General features: G+C 39.7%; 1 protein-coding gene across 4 annotated transcripts in view; it reads left to right on the forward strand.

The window, feature by feature from the left end:
* Positions 1-17,903, forward strand: part of LOC103459513 (protein phosphatase 1H-like) — a 136,409-nt gene extending 118,506 nt beyond the window's left edge. For 2 of the 4 annotated variants that reach the window (XM_008401133.2, XM_008401134.2), the window contains exons 5-13: positions 7,034-7,220; positions 9,551-9,922; positions 11,509-11,621; positions 11,713-11,797; positions 12,580-12,698; positions 14,842-14,905; positions 15,993-16,100; positions 17,381-17,532; positions 17,638-17,903. In XM_008401133.2, coding sequence (XP_008399355.1) covers positions 7,034-7,220; positions 9,551-9,922; positions 11,509-11,621; positions 11,713-11,797; positions 12,580-12,698; positions 14,842-14,905; positions 15,993-16,100; positions 17,381-17,532; positions 17,638-17,785 — 1,348 coding nt within the window. In that variant the 3' untranslated portion in view covers positions 17,786-17,903. Of the gene's footprint in view, positions 1-1,313; positions 1,934-4,227; positions 4,368-7,033; positions 7,221-9,550; positions 9,923-11,508; positions 11,622-11,712; positions 11,798-12,579; positions 12,699-14,841; positions 14,906-15,992; positions 16,101-17,380; positions 17,533-17,637 lie in introns of those variants that run through there. The other 2 variants (XM_008401137.1, XM_008401135.1) reach the window with 2 other exon arrangements.
* Positions 17,904-19,349: the final 1,446 nt, after the last annotated feature.

Consider the following 19,349-nt stretch of genomic DNA (forward strand, 5'->3'; position numbering starts at 1 on the left):
GTGCCTGCTCCAAAAAGTACAGATGTGTGGAATATACAGTATTTACAGTAATATACAGTATTTATAAATGTAAAGTTTTTTTTAACCCCTGAATCTTTTATAATTGTCATATATTGTAGCGTCCAGATACTGACTTAAAAAAAAGAATATTTTTGAAAGCAGTTGCATCAAAGTTAACTATTAATGAAGGAGTTCATACGGCGGATCTTAATGGGTCGTCTTTTGCTTCTATCCCCAAAGCTAATGTGGGAATTTCATTAAAATGCTCACTTTTCTCAATATTTGCGGTATATAAGATCCTAAGTCTAAATTTCAAACAGAAATTTTCTGAGTAGATGTTTTGTGGCTCTGATCACTCTGACAAATGGATGTTTGCTTTTAAGTCACTTGGATCCACCCAAAGTGTGAGCTGGCTTTAATAATCACTGGTAGCAATTCTTGATATGGGCTATATGGGCAGTTGCCCAGGGCGGCAATAGAAAGGGGTGGGACACCCAAGAACTAGAAAAAAAAAAGTACTTGTATCTCATTTGTTTGTTGTCCTTTCAACAAGCTTGCTGGTGAATACTGGGAGGAATAGGTTACCTGCTTTATGCTGGAAAAAAAAAATCTGATAATTACTGGCAGCATTTTAATTCTCGCCATTTTTATATATATAAATATATACCAGTGATTTTTAACCTAACTAAATCAGTGCAATGTCTTGTACACAAATGTCCACAATGACATCAAAACTGCCAGAAATATCTAAAAGTCATATTTAAAAACGGATTCTGAAGGAAAATATTGCTATAGCCTGTTATATCAACTAACAATTGCACGCTGTTTTATACTGGCCTCATAAAATCCTTTTTACGCGTATTTATGACGTGAACAGCCAACATTTTTTTGATCATCCGATGAGTGGCAGGAGTTTCCATAATGCTCAGAAATTCAGATATTTACAGTGCCACTGCAGTGGGAGTCATCTCAGATCTCTCGGCTGGTAGGGACTGATTTACCTTTGACCTTCTGTCAAGTCCCTTAAGCTGCTCACTGTGCACTGCAAAAAATAGCCTTTAAGTCTAACCACAGAGAGGATTCAACACGCATTTAAATCCCACTGCTATGGGGCAATATAAATAATGGGATTTATTATCATTGTCAACTACTGAAGAGGGCTTTTTTTTTATCTGTTATGAATAATTAAATCCAATTTTAAGTGCTGAGTCAAAACGTAGGTTATATAGTGCGTTTTTGCAGTAAATCACTAGCGCCTGCAGCTTATACGTGGTGCAGGCTGGGTTTTTTTTTTTTTTGCAGTGCTCATCCATGGATGCGTCACGTGACCCCTTAATCGCCCACCGTATTTCCGCGTTCACGCCGTTATCAATGACTTTTTATGGAGGTGTACCAGCAGCAGCGTCGCTGTTATTGTTGTTGTTATTATCATCGCCCTGCCCGGTCGCGGCTGATTGTTGTCTGCTCTGAATCCATGAGACCTTAACTACCACAGGAGCTTCCTCCATCTCCTCCTCATCCTCATCCCCCCAGCAGCCACAGCTTCCTTTCGAGCCCTGTTGTCGAGCAGCAGCGCGGACGAGCTGGGGGGGAATCCGGGGAAAGGGAGCCGCGGCGCCGCGCACCGGCCAACGGACACAGCGGCGCGGCGCGGCGGCGGTGGTGGCGGCAGCGGCGGCGGCGGCAACAACAGCAGCATGCTCACCCGGGTCAAGACGGCCGTGGCCGGGTTCATGGGTGGGATTATGACCGGGGGAAGCTCCGGTGGGGGCGGGAATTCGTCTTCGGATTTGCCGCTGAAATTCCCCTATATGAGACCTGATTTCCTGGGACTGTCCGCGGATGAAATCGAGTGCTCCGCGGACCACATAGCCCGGCCCATCCTCATCCTGAAGGAAACCAGGAGATTACCGTGGGCCACCGGATACGCTGAGTAAGTAATGCAGCTGACCTCAAAGCGGCTCCCATGTTCTTTGTGCAAACCTTACTCAATATATAAGCTGTGCACTGGCTGTTGGAGGCCCCAGGGGAACGTAAAGCTGCAGGGGGCCAGGCTGCACCTGTTGTTACCCACATGCACGCAGCCTTTGGCTGGGTGCAGCGCATCCAAAGGACCACAGTCCTCCCAACACATGCTGGGTTTTCACGTGCAGATTGGTGAGGCTTTTTCTCCTGCAAACATCAGTTTGGATTGGACGATATGGCTAAAAAAAACCCGTACAATCGGGACATAACCCTTCGATATCAGCCGATATCAATTATGATTATTTATTATTTTAAATGTCAGAAATACTACCACACTGGCGATATGTCCCTTCCTGTTTTATCCAGTTTTCACTCAACGTTGATTTTATTTTTAAGCAGTTATTGATGCCACCAACCTTGCATAGAGGTTGGGGTCTAAAACCTTTTGTTTGCCTACATCCCCCAGAAATCTGTCCTGTTATGGATTGGAGATCAGTAAAATTATTGAATATTCTGGTAGTTAAGGTTTAATTGAAATCCTACAAAAAAATACAAATTTAGGGAGTGGTCAAAAAAATACTCTGTTTTGTCTATTTTTAATTGTTTTTGGCTTTGGAAGCATTTTTGCAGCCTAATAAATTTTTGACAGTCCCAGACTCCTACAAAAAAATTAGCTTGTTAAGATCAAAAAAATAAAAAATAGCTTTTGAGGCTTAATTTCAACATATTTTTTTTAATATGGTATCCTAAAAATGCTATGTCTGCTGTTCAATATTGACCTTGAACAGCAGACATGTTCAATGTTAATTGTAATATTGTTTTATTTTTCAAAATGAAATTTTTTAAAGAACCTTCACTTTAAAAGTAAGCTATTTATACTGTGTATTTGTTTTGCAAAATTATTTATATATATATAGTTAAAGAATGTTATTACAGATAATTTTCAAATTGATTTAATTTTTGAGCGATCGGCTTTCAAAAAACCCCTCTTTTTCTTTTCAATGGTGGGTTTGTTGCAAGGTACACATATTACCCAAAATCTCAAAAACCATTAAACATAATGGGCTGAAATTTTCTCTGCTCTTTTCTGGTTATACACTTAACATTCAGAGTACAAAAAAAAAGACTGCTGGTACCTACCTAAACTCTGAATCTGACCTGCATTGATTTAAAAAAAAAAAAAAACATTTTCTACCAGCATTTACAAAAGTGAGATGCAATTTATTTGCACAAATGAAACATCTGTCATGTGCGGTGTGTGCGTGTGCAGCATTATTCAACGTCTTTTGTTCGGATATATCCCTAAGTCTGCGTGTAAAAATGTAAACATTGGTGCGGTGCGATATCACAATACGATAGCTATGTATAAATACAGCCTACATGGAGCAGCGGCAAGACGAAAACATGAGAAATATGAAAACGTATAAAAAAGATGAGGCCAAAATATAACTTTCCAAACGTGATTATGCTTGTTAGCAGAGACACTTAACCTGGTCAGGCTTAATGAGAAGATAAACAGAGCTACATTTAGAGCAATCCATTAAGAAAATCTATTATTAATCAGTTGCCCCATGGTAACTCTGGAGGAGTTGCAAACCTCCACAGATGTGGGAATTTCTCGACTCTATTTTGTGTGCACATCACAAACGAATTCACATTTATTTTACATTTGTCACTTTTCTTCTAGATCACTGCAATGCTCATTTTGTTTTGGCCTGTCCAACTTCTCCGACGGTTTGCAACTACCTGCAGCAGGAAGCTATAACAGTTTCCATTAAAAAAAAAAATCAACATTTTTGAAGGCATTTCTTCATAAATTTTGGTATTATAAGTGATTTATGTATTAACTATGGCCATGTGGTTTAAAAAAGAAAAGAAAAAGAGGCAGAAAATTATTGTAGTGAACTCTAATTTCAAATTTGTCTTGAGCACTATTCTTTAACACCTTGAGTCTTGGGAGACAAAACGCTGCCAACTCCTGACCTGCACTTACTTTTAACATCTTGGGGAGTAATTTCCAAGTATTAAAAGAATGTTTTTGTAGCATGACGCAACAAAGTTTGCTAACTTTGAGAAATAACCTAAATTGCTTGGTGCTAAAATACCAAGCTTCTTTCCGTCTGTTCTTTAATTTATCGCGCGCTCATCTTGCCGTAATCCTCAGAAAAGAGACGGAGGGTCTCGAGCGGATTGTTGGAGGTAATGAGTTCAGCTCAGATCAGCGTTTATCTGTAATTAAAGCCCCTTTTCTTCTCATTACAGGAGCCATTTTGCCTCTGGAGGCACATTGGACTTTAATATCCTTCCAGCGGATAATAAAATACAAAGAAGTTAAAAGTCGGCGTCTCATCTGAACTGAAGTTGTTCTCAGGAGAAGCTGCTTTATAATGCTATCACATAGTGTACGTTTGAGGGAATTGCTATATTACTCACTACCTGGCACAGTGGCACCCTGTTTTTTATTGAAGTAAATTTAATCAGTTTAAACAGCATAAATTAAGATTGTTTCGCTAATTAAGTTTTTTTTATTATTATCATTTCCCAGAAGCATATTTTAAAATATTTCTTTTCTAATCTGTTATTGTTTATTTCTGCTACTACTTAAAAAAAGAACATACATACTTTGGCTGGATGTCCTAATTTCTTAAGGACTGTATTTGTTGTTTTTGTATCTTACAGCCTACTGGTTTGCCTAAAATAACTTTTACATCTATGCGTCTGATCTCTGGCACAGAATCTGATGCTTAAAAACATGACAACCCTTACAACAGTGCAGAAAATGGGAGGAAAGCTAGTTGTTTTTTAGTAAAACAAAAAATTTGATTGGCAGGGCTTTGAAGTCATTCTTTCTGCAAATGTTGGATTCGGGACAAAATGAGTTGTGGGAGCACTTCCAATGCAAACAGTGGCACCAGCTGCAGCCTCAGTGCAACACAGCTGAGATAATATACCATCACCGTATATGGGAAGAGCCTTTTTGCACTCAGTGTTTAGACGTGCAAAGTGTTCAGCAGATAATAGAACGTAAGTCCGAAGGCCTGGTCTAATATTGTTTTGACAGCCGAGCTCAGTCATTGTGCTCAGTTTCTCATATCTGAAGGCTTTTATGCTCTGAGTGACACAACAAATTACTACGATAATTAAAAGGTTTGACAAAACACCAAGAGAGATTTTATTGTGGCTCTAAATATTGGATCCATAAGAGCGATAGGCCACCGGTTTTATCAACAGAATGTACTTCAGAGCAGTAGCCACGCCCACTTTAAATTGTTGGCAACATTTTTGATACAACCACATAAGAAACACAGTAACCATCTTCACCACCAAGTTACAAGTCTTTTTAGTCTTTTTTTTTTGTCTTTGCACTCACATCAAACCTAAAACTCAAACCTAAACCTAAAACTCAAACCTAAACCTAAAAATAGACAATCTATGAATGAAAAACTGTTAAACATCAGAATTAAATTGATCAAGTGCTATTGGTTTCCATGCCCTCTGCCTCCTGTTATCTCTGTTTCTATCTGAAGCTAACAGATCTTTGGGGTTGAGGAGCAGACACGGACGCCGCCGAACAGAAAACAGCCCAGAGTTTGAGTCTATTAATAGACCTACCAATTTCACACAATCGCACTTTGACAACAGCCTCCAGATACGTCTGTCAGACACACCGGCCTTCCTTTTTTCTTTTTTTTTTCCCACTGTTTTCTTGAGCCTAATTAAACTGGCTATTTTGAGCTGCTTTTCAACAAGTTTACCGAGGGTAACTAAACCAAATTTATGCAGGGTGTATTATAGGAATGCTTTGCAATGCAACACTTAGAAGGACTGTGTTTTTTCTACCTTTCAGCTAAATATATATTTTTTAAGTCTTGGTGTGAAGCCTTTTGCCTTTTTTCTTACAGGGTTTCCCCCAGTGTATTACAATCCTAGAGAGAATACGTGTGCTTAGTGTAAAGTACAAAGTATAACTCACTGTGATAAGTTAACTGATAATAATATTTAGTGTCATGTTACACTATGCAGATGCTCTGTCTGTACCGATGACGGTTCTCTAATATCAGCAAGCTAAGTGCCTGAAGTGCCTTCAACAGGAGTGCACTCTGTCTATGTTCTGAATAGGTTAAGGAATATTTAACTACTTTGTTACAGTCAGGCACACAACGTGCTTCATTTCCTCCCATAAAACACATCATCAGATAAGCAAATCATATCTAGTTAAACAAAGTGTATCAAAGCTATACAAAGTATTTGGTTAAAAGCTGATCCAGAAAATCAGGAGGCTGGCCAGTCACAATGACAAATTTTGCTGACTGATAAATTGTCCCAGAAATTATTGCGATAAACTGTAACATTGTTGTTTTAAGACCATTTTCAAGTAATATGTTAATAATAGCACAATAATGCAAGTTTTCCCCCTCAAAGATGAATAAACGCTACATTTTTTACAGAACATTTAACACAGAAACTGGAAGATATTTTAAATAACTTTTAAAAAAAAGACCAAACACAATAAACAGAAAGGAAACAAAAACCCAAACACAACTGAAACCATAAATGAAATTGATTAAGTAGTCTGTAAACAAAATTGCCCTTCAAAAACTATTATCATCAGGATGGAAATTATTGACCTCGTTTTAATTGATCATGCAATTAATTGGTTATTGCGACAGTCTCAGGCACAGCCGTGTAGTTCCAAATATTAGACATTAATCTAAGCAAGACACAAAAATATTTATCATATTTTTGTGCAGGTGAAAATGCTGCATGCTGCTTCAGCAGCAGCGATGAAGAAAAGCTTTCTAGTCAAAGCAGCAGCACAAACTAACAGTTTGATCTAGATTATAAACATAAAACCGGCAGAGGCAGCTGCTTCCGATAAATGTAGAGGTTGTAATCGCTGTGACCTTGCTGTGATCCATAAAACAGCCATCTAGGATCTGTGGCGCAAACTCGGATACTAAAATATGTTCCAAACTCCTTCTGAAAGAGCGGAGGGCTAGCCTGCAGTTAAATATCGCCTGAGCTCTCTACATTATGCCCCCCCCTTTTTTTTTTTTTTTTTTTTCAGGGTGATCAATGCTGGTAAGAGTGCGCTGAACGAGGACCAGGCCTGCTGCGAGGTGGTGGTGGCCAGAAGGAGGCCGATGAGCTACTGTCCCCCGTCCACACCCAGCAAGACCCCGACGGCCAAGAGACGCAACTCGCTCCCCAACGGCGAGGCCCTGGGCCTCCGCGTGGAACACATGATGGGCGAGGTAGGAACATGGAGGCAAACAAACATGTAGTTCTCTTTCAAAAAAGACAGACGGATACCACTCTAATGTGCTTCCCTTGTTTGTTATTATAGGCACTTAACATGACGCCACGTTATTGATTGAAAAAGCATCTAGTGATGCATAAAATGCACCTTTAATATGACCTCAAACAAATCTGTAAGCAGAATGACTGAGTTAGCGAGTATTTCAAAGGTGGTTGTGATATTTCTTTGGTAACGCAAAGATGAAATTGTGCCTTAAGTCACTATCACTTAAATTCTCAAAAGTGTCTTGAAGTTGCACTGATTTCGTCTGCGTGACATGATTGACTTTAATATTTTGATTGCTCTAAGATACCGTATTGCTCTGCTCCTCTAGTCTGTGGGATTCCTCAAGACTCAGTTATTGGCCTATTATTTTTCTTTCAATATTCCTCATCCTGCTAGAGTTATTCAATCTTTTTGTGACATTTCTTATCATATCTACGCCGATGATATCCTGTTGTATCTCTGTTGTGTCCTCCTGATTATCTGGGTCAGCTTTTAACCAAATACTTTGTATAACTTTGATTTGTGTTGCACAGTGCATTGTGACATTGTCTGTGAAAAGTGCTTTATACAAATTTGTACTTGCTTCCGGCAATAAATCACCTAAAATGCCAACTATCTGTCGCAACGCAAGACATTCAGTGACCTCTTCTTCCTTCTAACGATGTTTTGCTAAAATGCTAGGCTAACGTTAGCGTGTTTACTCTCTGTTTTGATGTGACTTGTTGATAATCCAGTTCTTAACTCATTCCAGTGCAGTTCCAATACCTACAGAAAAAGTTGACAGAGTACTGTAAATCTCTCACTCACATACATCTGCTGTAGGGAGTAAAAGTGCGCAGCGTGACTCAAATGACACGAACATAGTTGCGGTTTTTGAAAATCGAGCAAAGTGCAACAGTACAGTAAACTCTGATATTCTAAAAAAAAATGTTTTGATCACATAAATGAATCGTCATATTTTAGTTATAGCACTTAAAAGTTTAGTTATCATTTAACCAGTCTAAGGGATGGAATGCAGGCGACTAAGTTCATTGACCTTCTCCAGATATTCGGTCAACCAAACTGTGATGGATTAGCGGCGTTTCCCGAATCCCACTTTGTAATAGGAATAACAGAGATGTGGGTGTCAAGGATTCATCCAAACAGAGATAAAACACAAACATCTATGCCCTGCTTCACCCCTGAAATCACAAACGGAAATAAAAACGGTCCTCCGTTCTGCGACGGCCCGATAACGCTGAGCAGAAATGATAACAGCTCCTTCATGGAGGTTTGACCTCGCCGGCTCCCTCACTGCTGGCAAGCATGAGTCATGGCGGGTCTCCATGCACAGCAACGCCAGCCAGCTAGTATTAGTCATCGCTTACAACCTCCTCCAACGCTGCTAACGATAACATTATAGGGAGATTAGCAGCAAAGCCTAGAGGAATTCTGCGTTAACGTTGCCGTTATGCACATCATTGCATTCCTTCCAACATCTGCAGCAAAACCTGCTGCTTCAGAGTCATTGTTGGAGGAAACAGATCCAGCTGATGGTTTATGCTGCTCTTTTTCTTTTGCACGAATGTAAAATCTTATAATGCAAAATATTAACACATATAAATATACAAGCTCACGTTTACTGGTATGATTTTGTCCCATTTACCTGCTGAAAGTGTGTTGGAAACGTTGCTTGTCACTTCACAATCACAGACTGCTTTGTATTTTGATGTGGTTTCAAATGGGGCTGAATTTTGAGTTGGAAGAGAAATGAGGCAATGTTTTCAACATTTTTTGAATAATAATAAATCATAAAAAGGTTATGATCGTTTATAAATCAGTGTTTAGTAGAACCTCCCTTTTCGTCACCCTTTTGCAAGAGTTTTGGTGTTATTCTCTGAGTTTTGCACATGATCTTGTTACATTTTCTCTGCCAGCTCCTTCATCATGGGAAAGTTTATAGCTGGCTTGAAACATAGGGTGTAATATTTAGATATAACCACAAGGTACCTTTATTTTCAAATTTATTGATATTTATTGATGCTTTCATTGAACAAACAGCAGGGAAAATAGCAAAGTTAGCCACGATATGGACAGTTTAGTGGACTTTGAAACATAGTTAACTGGAAATTCTTGTGGCAACAATAATTCAAAATTCCTATGAAATGTAAACGATCCAATACGATAGGTGCCTGGCCTTTCATGTTCATGTTTCTCCACTGTATGTCATTATAGGAATGGTGAGTTATTTTTTTAGGCTTCCATCACACAAAGTTTTACATGTCCATGTTTCATCTGCAGGAGAGCGAAGGGCTGGTTTTCCACTACTGGGCTTTGTTCGACGGTCACGCCGGCTCAGGCGCGGCGGTCGTCGCCTCTCGCCTGCTGCAGCACCACATCGCCTGCCAGCTTCAAGCCGTCATCGAGATCCTGCGCAACCTCCACACGCCGCCCCCCACCGTGCTGGGCGAGGAGCCCGACAGCAGCCCCTACCTGCAGGGAAACGCCCCGGGGCCGCACCGCTCCCTGACGCGGGCTGCCTCGCTGCGGGGGGCCGCCGGCGCCCCGAGCTCGCCGAGCAGCACCCCGCCTCCGCCGCGCTTCTACATGGAGAAGAGGGTCCAACACGAGAGCCTGGTGATCGGAGCGATGGAGAACGCCTTCAAGGAGATGGTGCGTGATAGAGGACGAGACTTAGGAGGCATTCAAATTATTGGAAATATGGACTTCAAGTTCTATCCTGATATTATCGTCGATAAAAAGCGACGATACGAACTGTTTATTACTGTTGTTTTGGTAACTGTATGGCTGTGATTGCATGGAACAGCAACAATAGCCACACAAACACAAATCATGCTCTAAAAACTCATTCCCATTTATAATACTCTTCTTTAGTACACCAGTCACATCAACAGTTGTGATTTGTGTCCCTAAAATACACACTTTAGCTGTATTTAATCATATTTTCAGGTTTACTGATATTTATCAAATCATCAGTTTCGAAAAATATTTAAAAAAATGATCATCTCCGACAATACGAAGAGTTTTAGGGGTTTTCAGCATGAGTAATTGGACTTTATTGTGACAACACTGAATCAAAACCTTCTAAACAATGTATTTAGATGATCAGCAACATGATAAATACCGCTCCCTAGCTTGAATTAAAGCTCTTGTTGCAGTTTCGAAAGAAAATTAAAAGTTTGATTTTGCCAGTTCATTTACAGTTTTGACCGACACTTCTTCATCATCACTTTTTTATTTTTTAAATTGATCTCAAAGCCCTGAACTCCGGTGACCCCTCCCTGTTTTTTTAGTCATCTGAAAAGTCAGTGTGTTGACTTTCTCTTGTATCTCCTCTCTTCCTGAGTATGGCCCCTGCGGCTTTTGATATTTTAGTATCCGTTTCGTTTTGTGACGCATTGTGCTATCAAGCGAGAAAATTCACATAAACATCCCCGGGTTTTGGGAAAAGTTAGCCTTGCTGGAAATTTTGATACCAGTCTTTATTCGTGATGGTATTCAAAGTTATGAGTAAGAAGCAAACCCCAAACATGAGTTGTCTCATGTTTCTATTACTGGTACTGTGTCACTCACTTTTCTTCCCATGGAAAAGGGATTTTCCAAATGTTTCAAATATTTATTTTCTCATTAAAACAACGATTAGAGAGTTTCGTTTTTAGAGGTTGAGTTTTTTGTTTTGTTTTGTTTAGTTTTAAAGACGGTGGGGTGCATTTCTGCTGTATGTCCACTAGATGGCAGTAGTAGGCTTTGCAAGCTGCTGCTCAGAAAATAAAATCGACGTGAAGCTTCTTGTAAGCTAATCCCCTTTTCTGCTATTCTTACAGTGAAAAGAAGCTCTTATATTTAAAATGGGAGCCTTTATAAAGTATAATATCTGAATTATTTATGTTGCTGTTGAAGAAAATTACCACTCACATAAATTTGACAATATTATACAGAGGAAAAGGCTTTTCTGTCCTGCCATGTCAGTTTAGCTAATTTGGTTACATTTAGTTATTTTTAGCAACAAACTCATCTGTTGGATCTATTGTGAAACAAAAGATGATTCTGGAAACTTTGTGGCAGCAAACTCTTTGAAATTCCAGGACATTTTGAATCAAATATTAGGTTTATTCTGGCAAAAATAAAAAGAAGTTTCCCTCTGCTGTCTACATGAGCTTGGTTGGACGTTGGAGATTTTCTGATTGTCTTCTTACGCTGTGTGTCATCAAACCGTCCGCTGGTTTCCTTTTCCTCAGGACGCCCAGATCGAGAGGGAGAAACAAGTGTACAGCATCAGCGGCGGATGCACGGCACTCACCGTGGTTTACCTGCTGGGGAAGCTGTACGTCGGGAACGCAGGCGACAGCAGGTACGTCTCAGATGTGAAGTCAAAGTGAAATGTGAAGACTGAGAAGCTTCTGTCATTTCTCATTGCAAAACTTCCACGCCACGTCCTGCAGGGCCATCATCATTAGAGACAACGAGATCGTTTCCATGTCGACGGAGTTCACCCCAGAGTCAGAACGGCAGCGACTCCAGTTCCTGGTTGGACAGTTTTGTTTTTGTACTTTATTCTTCTTTTCAGAACACATAGAATATTTTGTTATACTTGGTCAATTCAGTGTGTCCACAACCCTTCACCGTTTCCACACATTGTCACATTGCAGTCACAAACTTTTAATGTATTTTATGGGGAAGTAGTGCATTATTTGGAAAGGGAAAGGAAAAAGTCTCGTATGTTTTCTCCTGAAATTTCCAGATGGTTAGCCCGGATTTTATTTTGGGGCATCAGAGTGAATGTATATAAATCCATACTACACTTTTAAGGTTCTTCTTATATAAAAAAAAATTCCAAAGCATGATCCTGCCCACCACCATGTCTCACAGTGGATTTGGTGAGACCTCTGTTTACTTTTTTTTTGCACAACCTTGTAGTGTTAAATTATTTTAAACTTAAGCAGAAATTAAATTTTCGTCATATTATGCATACATTGATTTTTATTAATTTTGTTTATAATTTTTTTGTGAGCATATTTTTTTATGTCTCCTGCAACATCCACATTTCCCACTTTGGGAATAAAGGTTCATGTGTTGTATTATTTTTTTCTGGATTTTATTTAGGGGCATCGAGGGAGACGTGGGTTAAGAAATGCACACTGTGCTTTTCAAAAACTTTCAGGAATTTCCTTTGCACTTCTTTTTTGTTAGTCTGTCACATGAAATACTTTGTGGTCGACAAAATGTGGAAAAAGTTTAAAGAGAGACAATCTGAGTTGCTTAAAAGTGCGGATGAAGCTTCTCCGACTGACTCGTTGTCCGTCCCGCAGGGCTACATGCAGCCGCAGCTGTTGGGGAACGAGTTCACGCACCTGGAGTTCCCCCGTAGAGTTCAGAGGAAGGAGGTGGGCAAGAGGATGCTCTACAGGGACTTCACCATGAACGGATGGTGAGTTTCCTCCGTCGCAGAGCAGCTAACACGAGGCTCTGCAGAGTGCTGCCATTTTCAAGCTAGCTCCTCTCCGTAATGAGGAGTAAACTCTGAGCAGTGCAAGTGTTGCATGTTTGGGCTAAGATTTGCATCACCCCCTTAGAACAAGTTGGAGTTCTTTCAGGTTATGACTTTTTCTTTTTCTTATGCCGTTCCATACGGTCCATGCGGCAGAGACCAATGCATTTAAAGCAAGATGTGTTATTATCGAGAGCGGGATTACGCTAGGGGATTATTTTAAAGACTGGGAAGACAATTCAGAGTGTGACGAGAGGCTGAACGAGAAGGGGTGGGAGGACTGCTGATGCTGGCGTTTCACATCTTTCCTGCTGAAAGGCACAAAAAGAAGAGAGACAGACAGAATCTGCTGCTTTGGGTGCGGGGAGGTTAGGAAAAGTTCACCGCTTGCGTCGAAGAAAGACTAATGGCCAGACAGAGGCACAGTCTGACAGAGGGAGGGAACTCTGGGTGGATGTGAAGCCGTTTGAAGTTGTTAATGTTTTCCTCTGACTTTTGGTGCCAAATCTGATCTCGTCGGCTGAAGCACATCAGCAAGGCGGCTACGAGGTTTTTGAAGCCGACATCAAAGTATTAAATGTGTTTTTTTCAGATTTGCTCTTTGAATTTGTGCTTTGAACGCTTCATACTCTCCCGGCCTCTTGTTCTCAGTGTTGTTTTTTTCTGCAAACGAATGTTTTTTGTTTTGTTTTTTACAGGGAAACTGGATTTAGTCTCATTTGTATTAATTTTAGTAAATTCCTCTGATCTTTGTTGCAGTTGTTGACAATCTGACCAAAAAAAAAGCAAGCCCTAATGTAACAATCTATTCACTTTTTTGTATAAAATGAGCATGGGAAATATCATTAGCAGCATATTTGCACTAACCAAAGTAAAAGTTGTTGTGACGCATGTCTGATAATTGCAAAATATTTGTTTGTTGAGGCCATAGCTGTAGCCAGGAATTAATTTATGCTCAAAAAAGCTGGAATAATATTTCATTTTCTTTGTTATTTTATTGCTGTCAGACAAAAATTATAGTAAAACTTTTTATTCATACCTTTCCCTAGAAGGCCTGTAATTTATATCCTTTTTCAAGTACCTGATCTAAACATAGAAGTCTAAATAAACATCTAAAGTGATGTATTAAGTGAGTTAATCAGTTTTGTTTAGGCTAAACTGGACAAGATTTACAGATTTTAAAGTCACATTTTGAAGACATTTTGGTTCATTTTTAATTCAAAAAGGTGTAGAAAATGAATGCATTTTTTAAAAAAAATAGAGGACTGACAAACTTGAAATCGCGTGTAAAAAAAAAGGTGTCTCATGTTCAGACAGCTGGGGGTTAGCTTTGGGCTAGCATGAAAAACGTCAAATGCTACTTTTTCCTTTAAATGCTCTGCTAGCATTTGTACATGCATGAAATATTTTTGTTTTGTTTTTAGTCTACCTATTTGAACAATTAATTTACCCTTTTTTGTAAAAGTTAGTCGCTAGTTTTAAATGTTTATGTTGCTAATTTTTAGTTGGCTCCTATTTAAAAGACTAGTCATAGCAGAAATGCTATATTGTAAATAATATTCCTTGATGCTGTTAGCTCTTTTTTATTAGCTTGAAAACAAACCAAAAAAAAGCGGTTTCTATCTTTTTGTTGAATACTTTCAGTTCACCAGCTAATGTTTATTAAATGACTCTGTCATCTGTTTAAAGGACTGCTGTTCCTGGCATGTTGCTAATATTTTAAAAAGTAGATTTTGGTCTTTTGGTGCAGCTGACCTCATTTGTTTGATGTTAATTTTTAGTTAATCATCTTACTTCGTTTTTACAATAAGTTAGCTACGTCTCTACATCATTACACTTGGTCATAACTTAGCTATGTCAACTTATAATAATTTATAACCAATATATCAATTAGTCTCAAATGTTTATCAGAATTCTACTTGTCTGAAATCACATTGATTTCAGACATCATAAGTCATCCTTTATGTCTTTGCCTTTAAATTAATTCAATTTTGAACCGTATTGTTGTGTATTTGATGACCTTCCATTAATGAAGGATGGCAGGTTATGCTTTACTCAAAAGTCTTTTTTTATTATCTTCAAGGGCATACAAGACTGTTGAGGATGAAGATCTCAAGTTTCCTCTTATTTACGGCGAAGGCAAAAAGGTAACTGGTCTGAACTGGTTCTTTACCCTTTGTGTTTTTACGGCCAACGTGCACGAGGTAGTAATAATTGTTAGGTGGAGGCAAAATTCTCTGCCGAGTTCCTCCTTTTTTAATAAGTAAAAATCTGGAAAGTGTGGCATGCAAACCACTCCCTCACTTTTATTAAACGCCGGCCAACACCGAGCCAAGTAGCGTCTAGCACCCAGATATTTCAGCTTTTCCAGTTGCCTTTTCTCTTGAATGTTTTAGATGCCGATCCGTTCAAAAAATGTGACTGTTTTTGCAAATGTATGCTTTTCAGTAACTCCATCACATTAGATAGATTAATTAGACAAAGACGGATGGTTTAACAACTTTACTTCTCTTGGTCACGATGATTTTCTGCCTAATAAAAAACAAATCATTTAACATTAGTATATTACATCAGACCAATAAAATATATATTTTTGAAAACTTGGGCTGTTAACAGCTGCTAAAAGTCTGTTATGGTCAAAACTATACTATTCTAATCTCCACACATTTTATCCCTCTTAAGTCATTTTAACCAGGTATGAATCAACAAGCACAGTAGGGTTGCGGTTAAGAAAATATGATCTAGTTTGATTTGAAATTTAAAGAAATTGGGGTAAATATAAAAACAAACATCATCAGATGATCCAAACTTGATCGTACAATAATTTTTTTTTCTCAAATATAGTTGATTCATATTCAAAGATTGTACAATTTTCCATCTTGGAACGTTCTGGCACTTAATTCAATAACCCAAGGCTGCGTTTCAGAACTTTTGACGCAGGAAGAGGTTTTAACGCCGAGTTTTAGACGCCGCAGACATGAACTCAGTCACCTCTTCAGTGCAAACGTTGCATGAACCAGTTTGCCTCACTTCCAATAAAAAGCTGCTATTTTCAAAAGAAGATGTCAGCACATCACAGAGGAGTCGATCCAGGGCTTCGGAAGCAGATGTTAGACTTGCACATGTTTTATTTTTCATATTTAAATGCCCGGAGCTTCCACATTTCACATGATCGGGGTATAAATCTGGGCGCCTAAAGTCGACCATTCTCCATTCTCGTGTTTTGTTCATCAGGCGCGGGTCCTGGCGACCATCGGTGTGACCCGGGGGCTCGGTGACCACGACCTCAAAGTTCACGACTCCAACATTTACATCAAGCCGTTCCTGTCCTGCATTCCTGAGGTCAGAGCGAACACCTCTCCGTTATTTAACTCCAAATGATTAAAAAAAAAGGAGGAAAAGAAGATTTCTGAGAAGCTGAATCTGCTTCCAGACATCAGATTTTCCATCTCTGCTCACTCGTCCATGCTGCTCTTGCTCCAATTGCTCGTGCGGAGCTATATATTTATTTCATGTCTCGCCGTATATGCGCCACGCTCATCACGCTGCTTCTCTGCTGCCGGAAAACTTGAACTCACCTGTCTGAACCGTCTGGCACTGGATTCAAAGCGCTTTCATCTCCCGAAGTAGTTCATCTTATAGAGTTTTTTTTTTTCCCCTCTCTGAGTTCTGCGCTTGATCTTTAATTCATTATCATCAGGGTTCACGGCGGGTTCACGTCAAACCTCCTGCCTTCTCCTCCTCCTCCTCCTCTGCTCGCTAACGCGGCGCTCAGCGAAGCCTCCTGTGTGTTGTTTGTATCAGGAAGCTGCGATAACGCCGTTCAATTCCTTAAGTCATGAAAACATCCAGAACAAAGCGGCGTGTGGAGGACAGGGCACACAGGGAGTTAGTTTGTATAAGAAACGAGACAAAAGCAAACAAATAAACATACAATTTACTTGTTTTTGGCACGAGTTTAGAGCATCTCATTTTTATCTTCCACTGATTCATCCGTCTTTTCTTTTTCTCCAATCCATCCTCCCTCCCTGGGGTTATTCCTTCCTTCTCTTCCTTATGTAATTCCTTCTTCCCATCTATGTTTCCTTCATATCGTTCTCATTATCTTTGGTACCTTTTAATTTTTTCCTTAATCGTTCTGTTCTCATTCTATTAATTTCTTGTTTCCTTCCTTCATGTTCTTCCTTAATCCCTTCCCTCCTATGTGTCCTTTCTTTCCTTCTCTCTTTCTGTCCATTCTTTTTTGCATTTTTACTCTTAGTATGGGGTTTATGTAAAGTTTGCTCTCTACACAAACTCCTTTAAGTTATATTTTACATTTTTTTCATAAATAGCACACTAATGTGTGGGAGCCCTATTTTTATATCTTTGGGGGTAACAGTAGGCCATTAATTACAAATGAAAAGTTCTTGGACAACTCGGTCGATTTAAAATGTGGCTTTCAAATTGCAATCGCACAAAAACGACATCGCTTTAACTCGATTTATTTGACGGGAACCGTCGGGGATGCGGACTGAGGCAGCAATGAGTGAGTCTTCCAGTGTCCGATAAGTTACTGCGATAAAAGAAATCTGAAATCATTCGAAGACACGGACTGACCGAAGGCGTGCGACGTTCCCCAGGTGAAGGTATATAACCTGACGCAGCACGAACACGGGACCGACGACGTCCTGGTGATGGGAACCGACGGCCTCTGGGACGTCCTGACCAACGAGGAGGTAGCCGAAGCCGTCAGCACCTTCCTGTCCAACTGCGACCCCGACGACCTGCACAGGTGAGGAATCCCGCCTTCCTCTGAAGTGGTTTCGGCTTTTCCCTTTTTCCCTCTCTGTCGGCTCTCCGACGCGAAAATGAGTCCGAACGGTAACTCTGCTCGTAGGTACACGATGGCGGCGCAGGACCTGGTGATGCGAGCGCGGGGCGTGCTGAGGGACAGAGGCTGGAGGATCACCAACGAGCGGCTGGGCTCCGGAGACGACATCTCCGTCTTCATCATCCCCTTGATGTACGGCAACCGGCAGCCCTGACCCGGTCTCCGTAAACATGAACCGGATCGATAACCGGATCCCGAACACTGAAAACTCCTTCTGATTCCTTATTTTATTTATTTCTCTTTTTTTTTTTTTTTTTAAAAAAAAAAAAAAACAAAGATGAAGGAGAAAAACAAAACATAAACAGACTCTGCCGGTGTTTCGTTTCTCTGAATCGGTTTAAAATTGAAGAAACCTATATTTGAAGGTTTTAAAAGGCAGCGATTCACACGACTACACCTGGACTTCTGAAGTAAGGGGCGGGGGGAGGAAAACTTATTTCTTGTCCTACTTTTCTCGCCCTTTTTCCGTCCTGTTTGGTCGATCTCATTTCAAGAATCATACCTCCGTCGTCTGAACGTGGACCCAGCTGACTGGTCGGCTGCTTTTTCCTTTTTCTCTCCGTTTTGCCACAATGTGGCGTTTGAAGGCTCAGTTGCTGACGAACGGAGCTTTAGCTCAACCCGATCGAAGCTAAAACCTCCTGAACCAACATTTGGGACATTTTGTGCTGAAGTTGGTTCTACAGTTTACTCTGCTGGGCTCGTAAAAAAGTTTGGTTGGTATTTAATTTGTCTACGGTTTTATCTTTTCACTGTGTTGCACACTAACTGACATGAGTTAATGTTCTTTTAACAATGCACTTTTTTTAAAAATCATATTTCTTATTTGCTTTTCATCACTTTGTTAGAGTATCCCAAGCACTTTAAGCTTTGTCCCATTTTCTCATGTTGCAACAACAAACTTCTCTGCATTTGAATTTTGAATTTTATTTAATAGACGAAACAGTAGTTGTTTGTTACAATGATGCTGCCACCACCGTGTTTTACCATGGGAGTGGTGTGTCAGGGTGAGGAAAAAAATTTTTTTTTTTAATTTAGCTACAGTTTCTGTACTAGATTTGAGTCTGGACTTGGATTGAGCCTTTTAATAGGAGCACTTCCCTGTCTCTTGTGGATTAAAGCATCCCCACAGTATCATGCTGCCACTACCCTGTTTCGCCATGGCATGCATTTGTACTCTTCCATCCTTTTTCTATTTCTAAGCTTCCATCTTCAGCTCATTTTTAATACAAACTTAACCAAAACAGTGTATGAATACTTTTGATCCAAATTCAGGGTCTTGCAAAAAAAAAAAAAGTTTTTAACCTGACATCAACTGAACTGTTACTCCTCATTTCTTTTGTATTTTTCCTTCCTAAGCATCGTATTTTCTTGTTACCTCTCAAAGTGATTTAGAGCTGTAGCTTTCCATGCTTGATGAAAGTCTTTCAAAAAGTTTTTTTTTTTTTTTGTCTGCTGTTCAAACATTTTCGGTCCGATATCTGATCTATTTATACGTACCATGTCTTTGGTTCTGTCCGATTAAGCCAGTTAACACTGAGCTTCTTAACACCCTAGAATGATTCAGAGTTTAGAAGAAATCCTATGAATCTCTGGTTAAAAACATCCAAATGAAAACTTTCATAAATGAATAATATTTTCTTCTTAGGACCAAAGCAAAGCGGAAAAAGTGAAGTTTTTGTACATTTCAAAATCCGTCATTCAAATATACTTCCCCC

Source organism: Poecilia reticulata, linkage group LG23, assembly GCF_000633615.1.
Source record: "Poecilia reticulata strain Guanapo linkage group LG23, Guppy_female_1.0+MT, whole genome shotgun sequence".
Taxonomy (NCBI): Eukaryota; Metazoa; Chordata; class Actinopteri; order Cyprinodontiformes; family Poeciliidae; genus Poecilia; species Poecilia reticulata.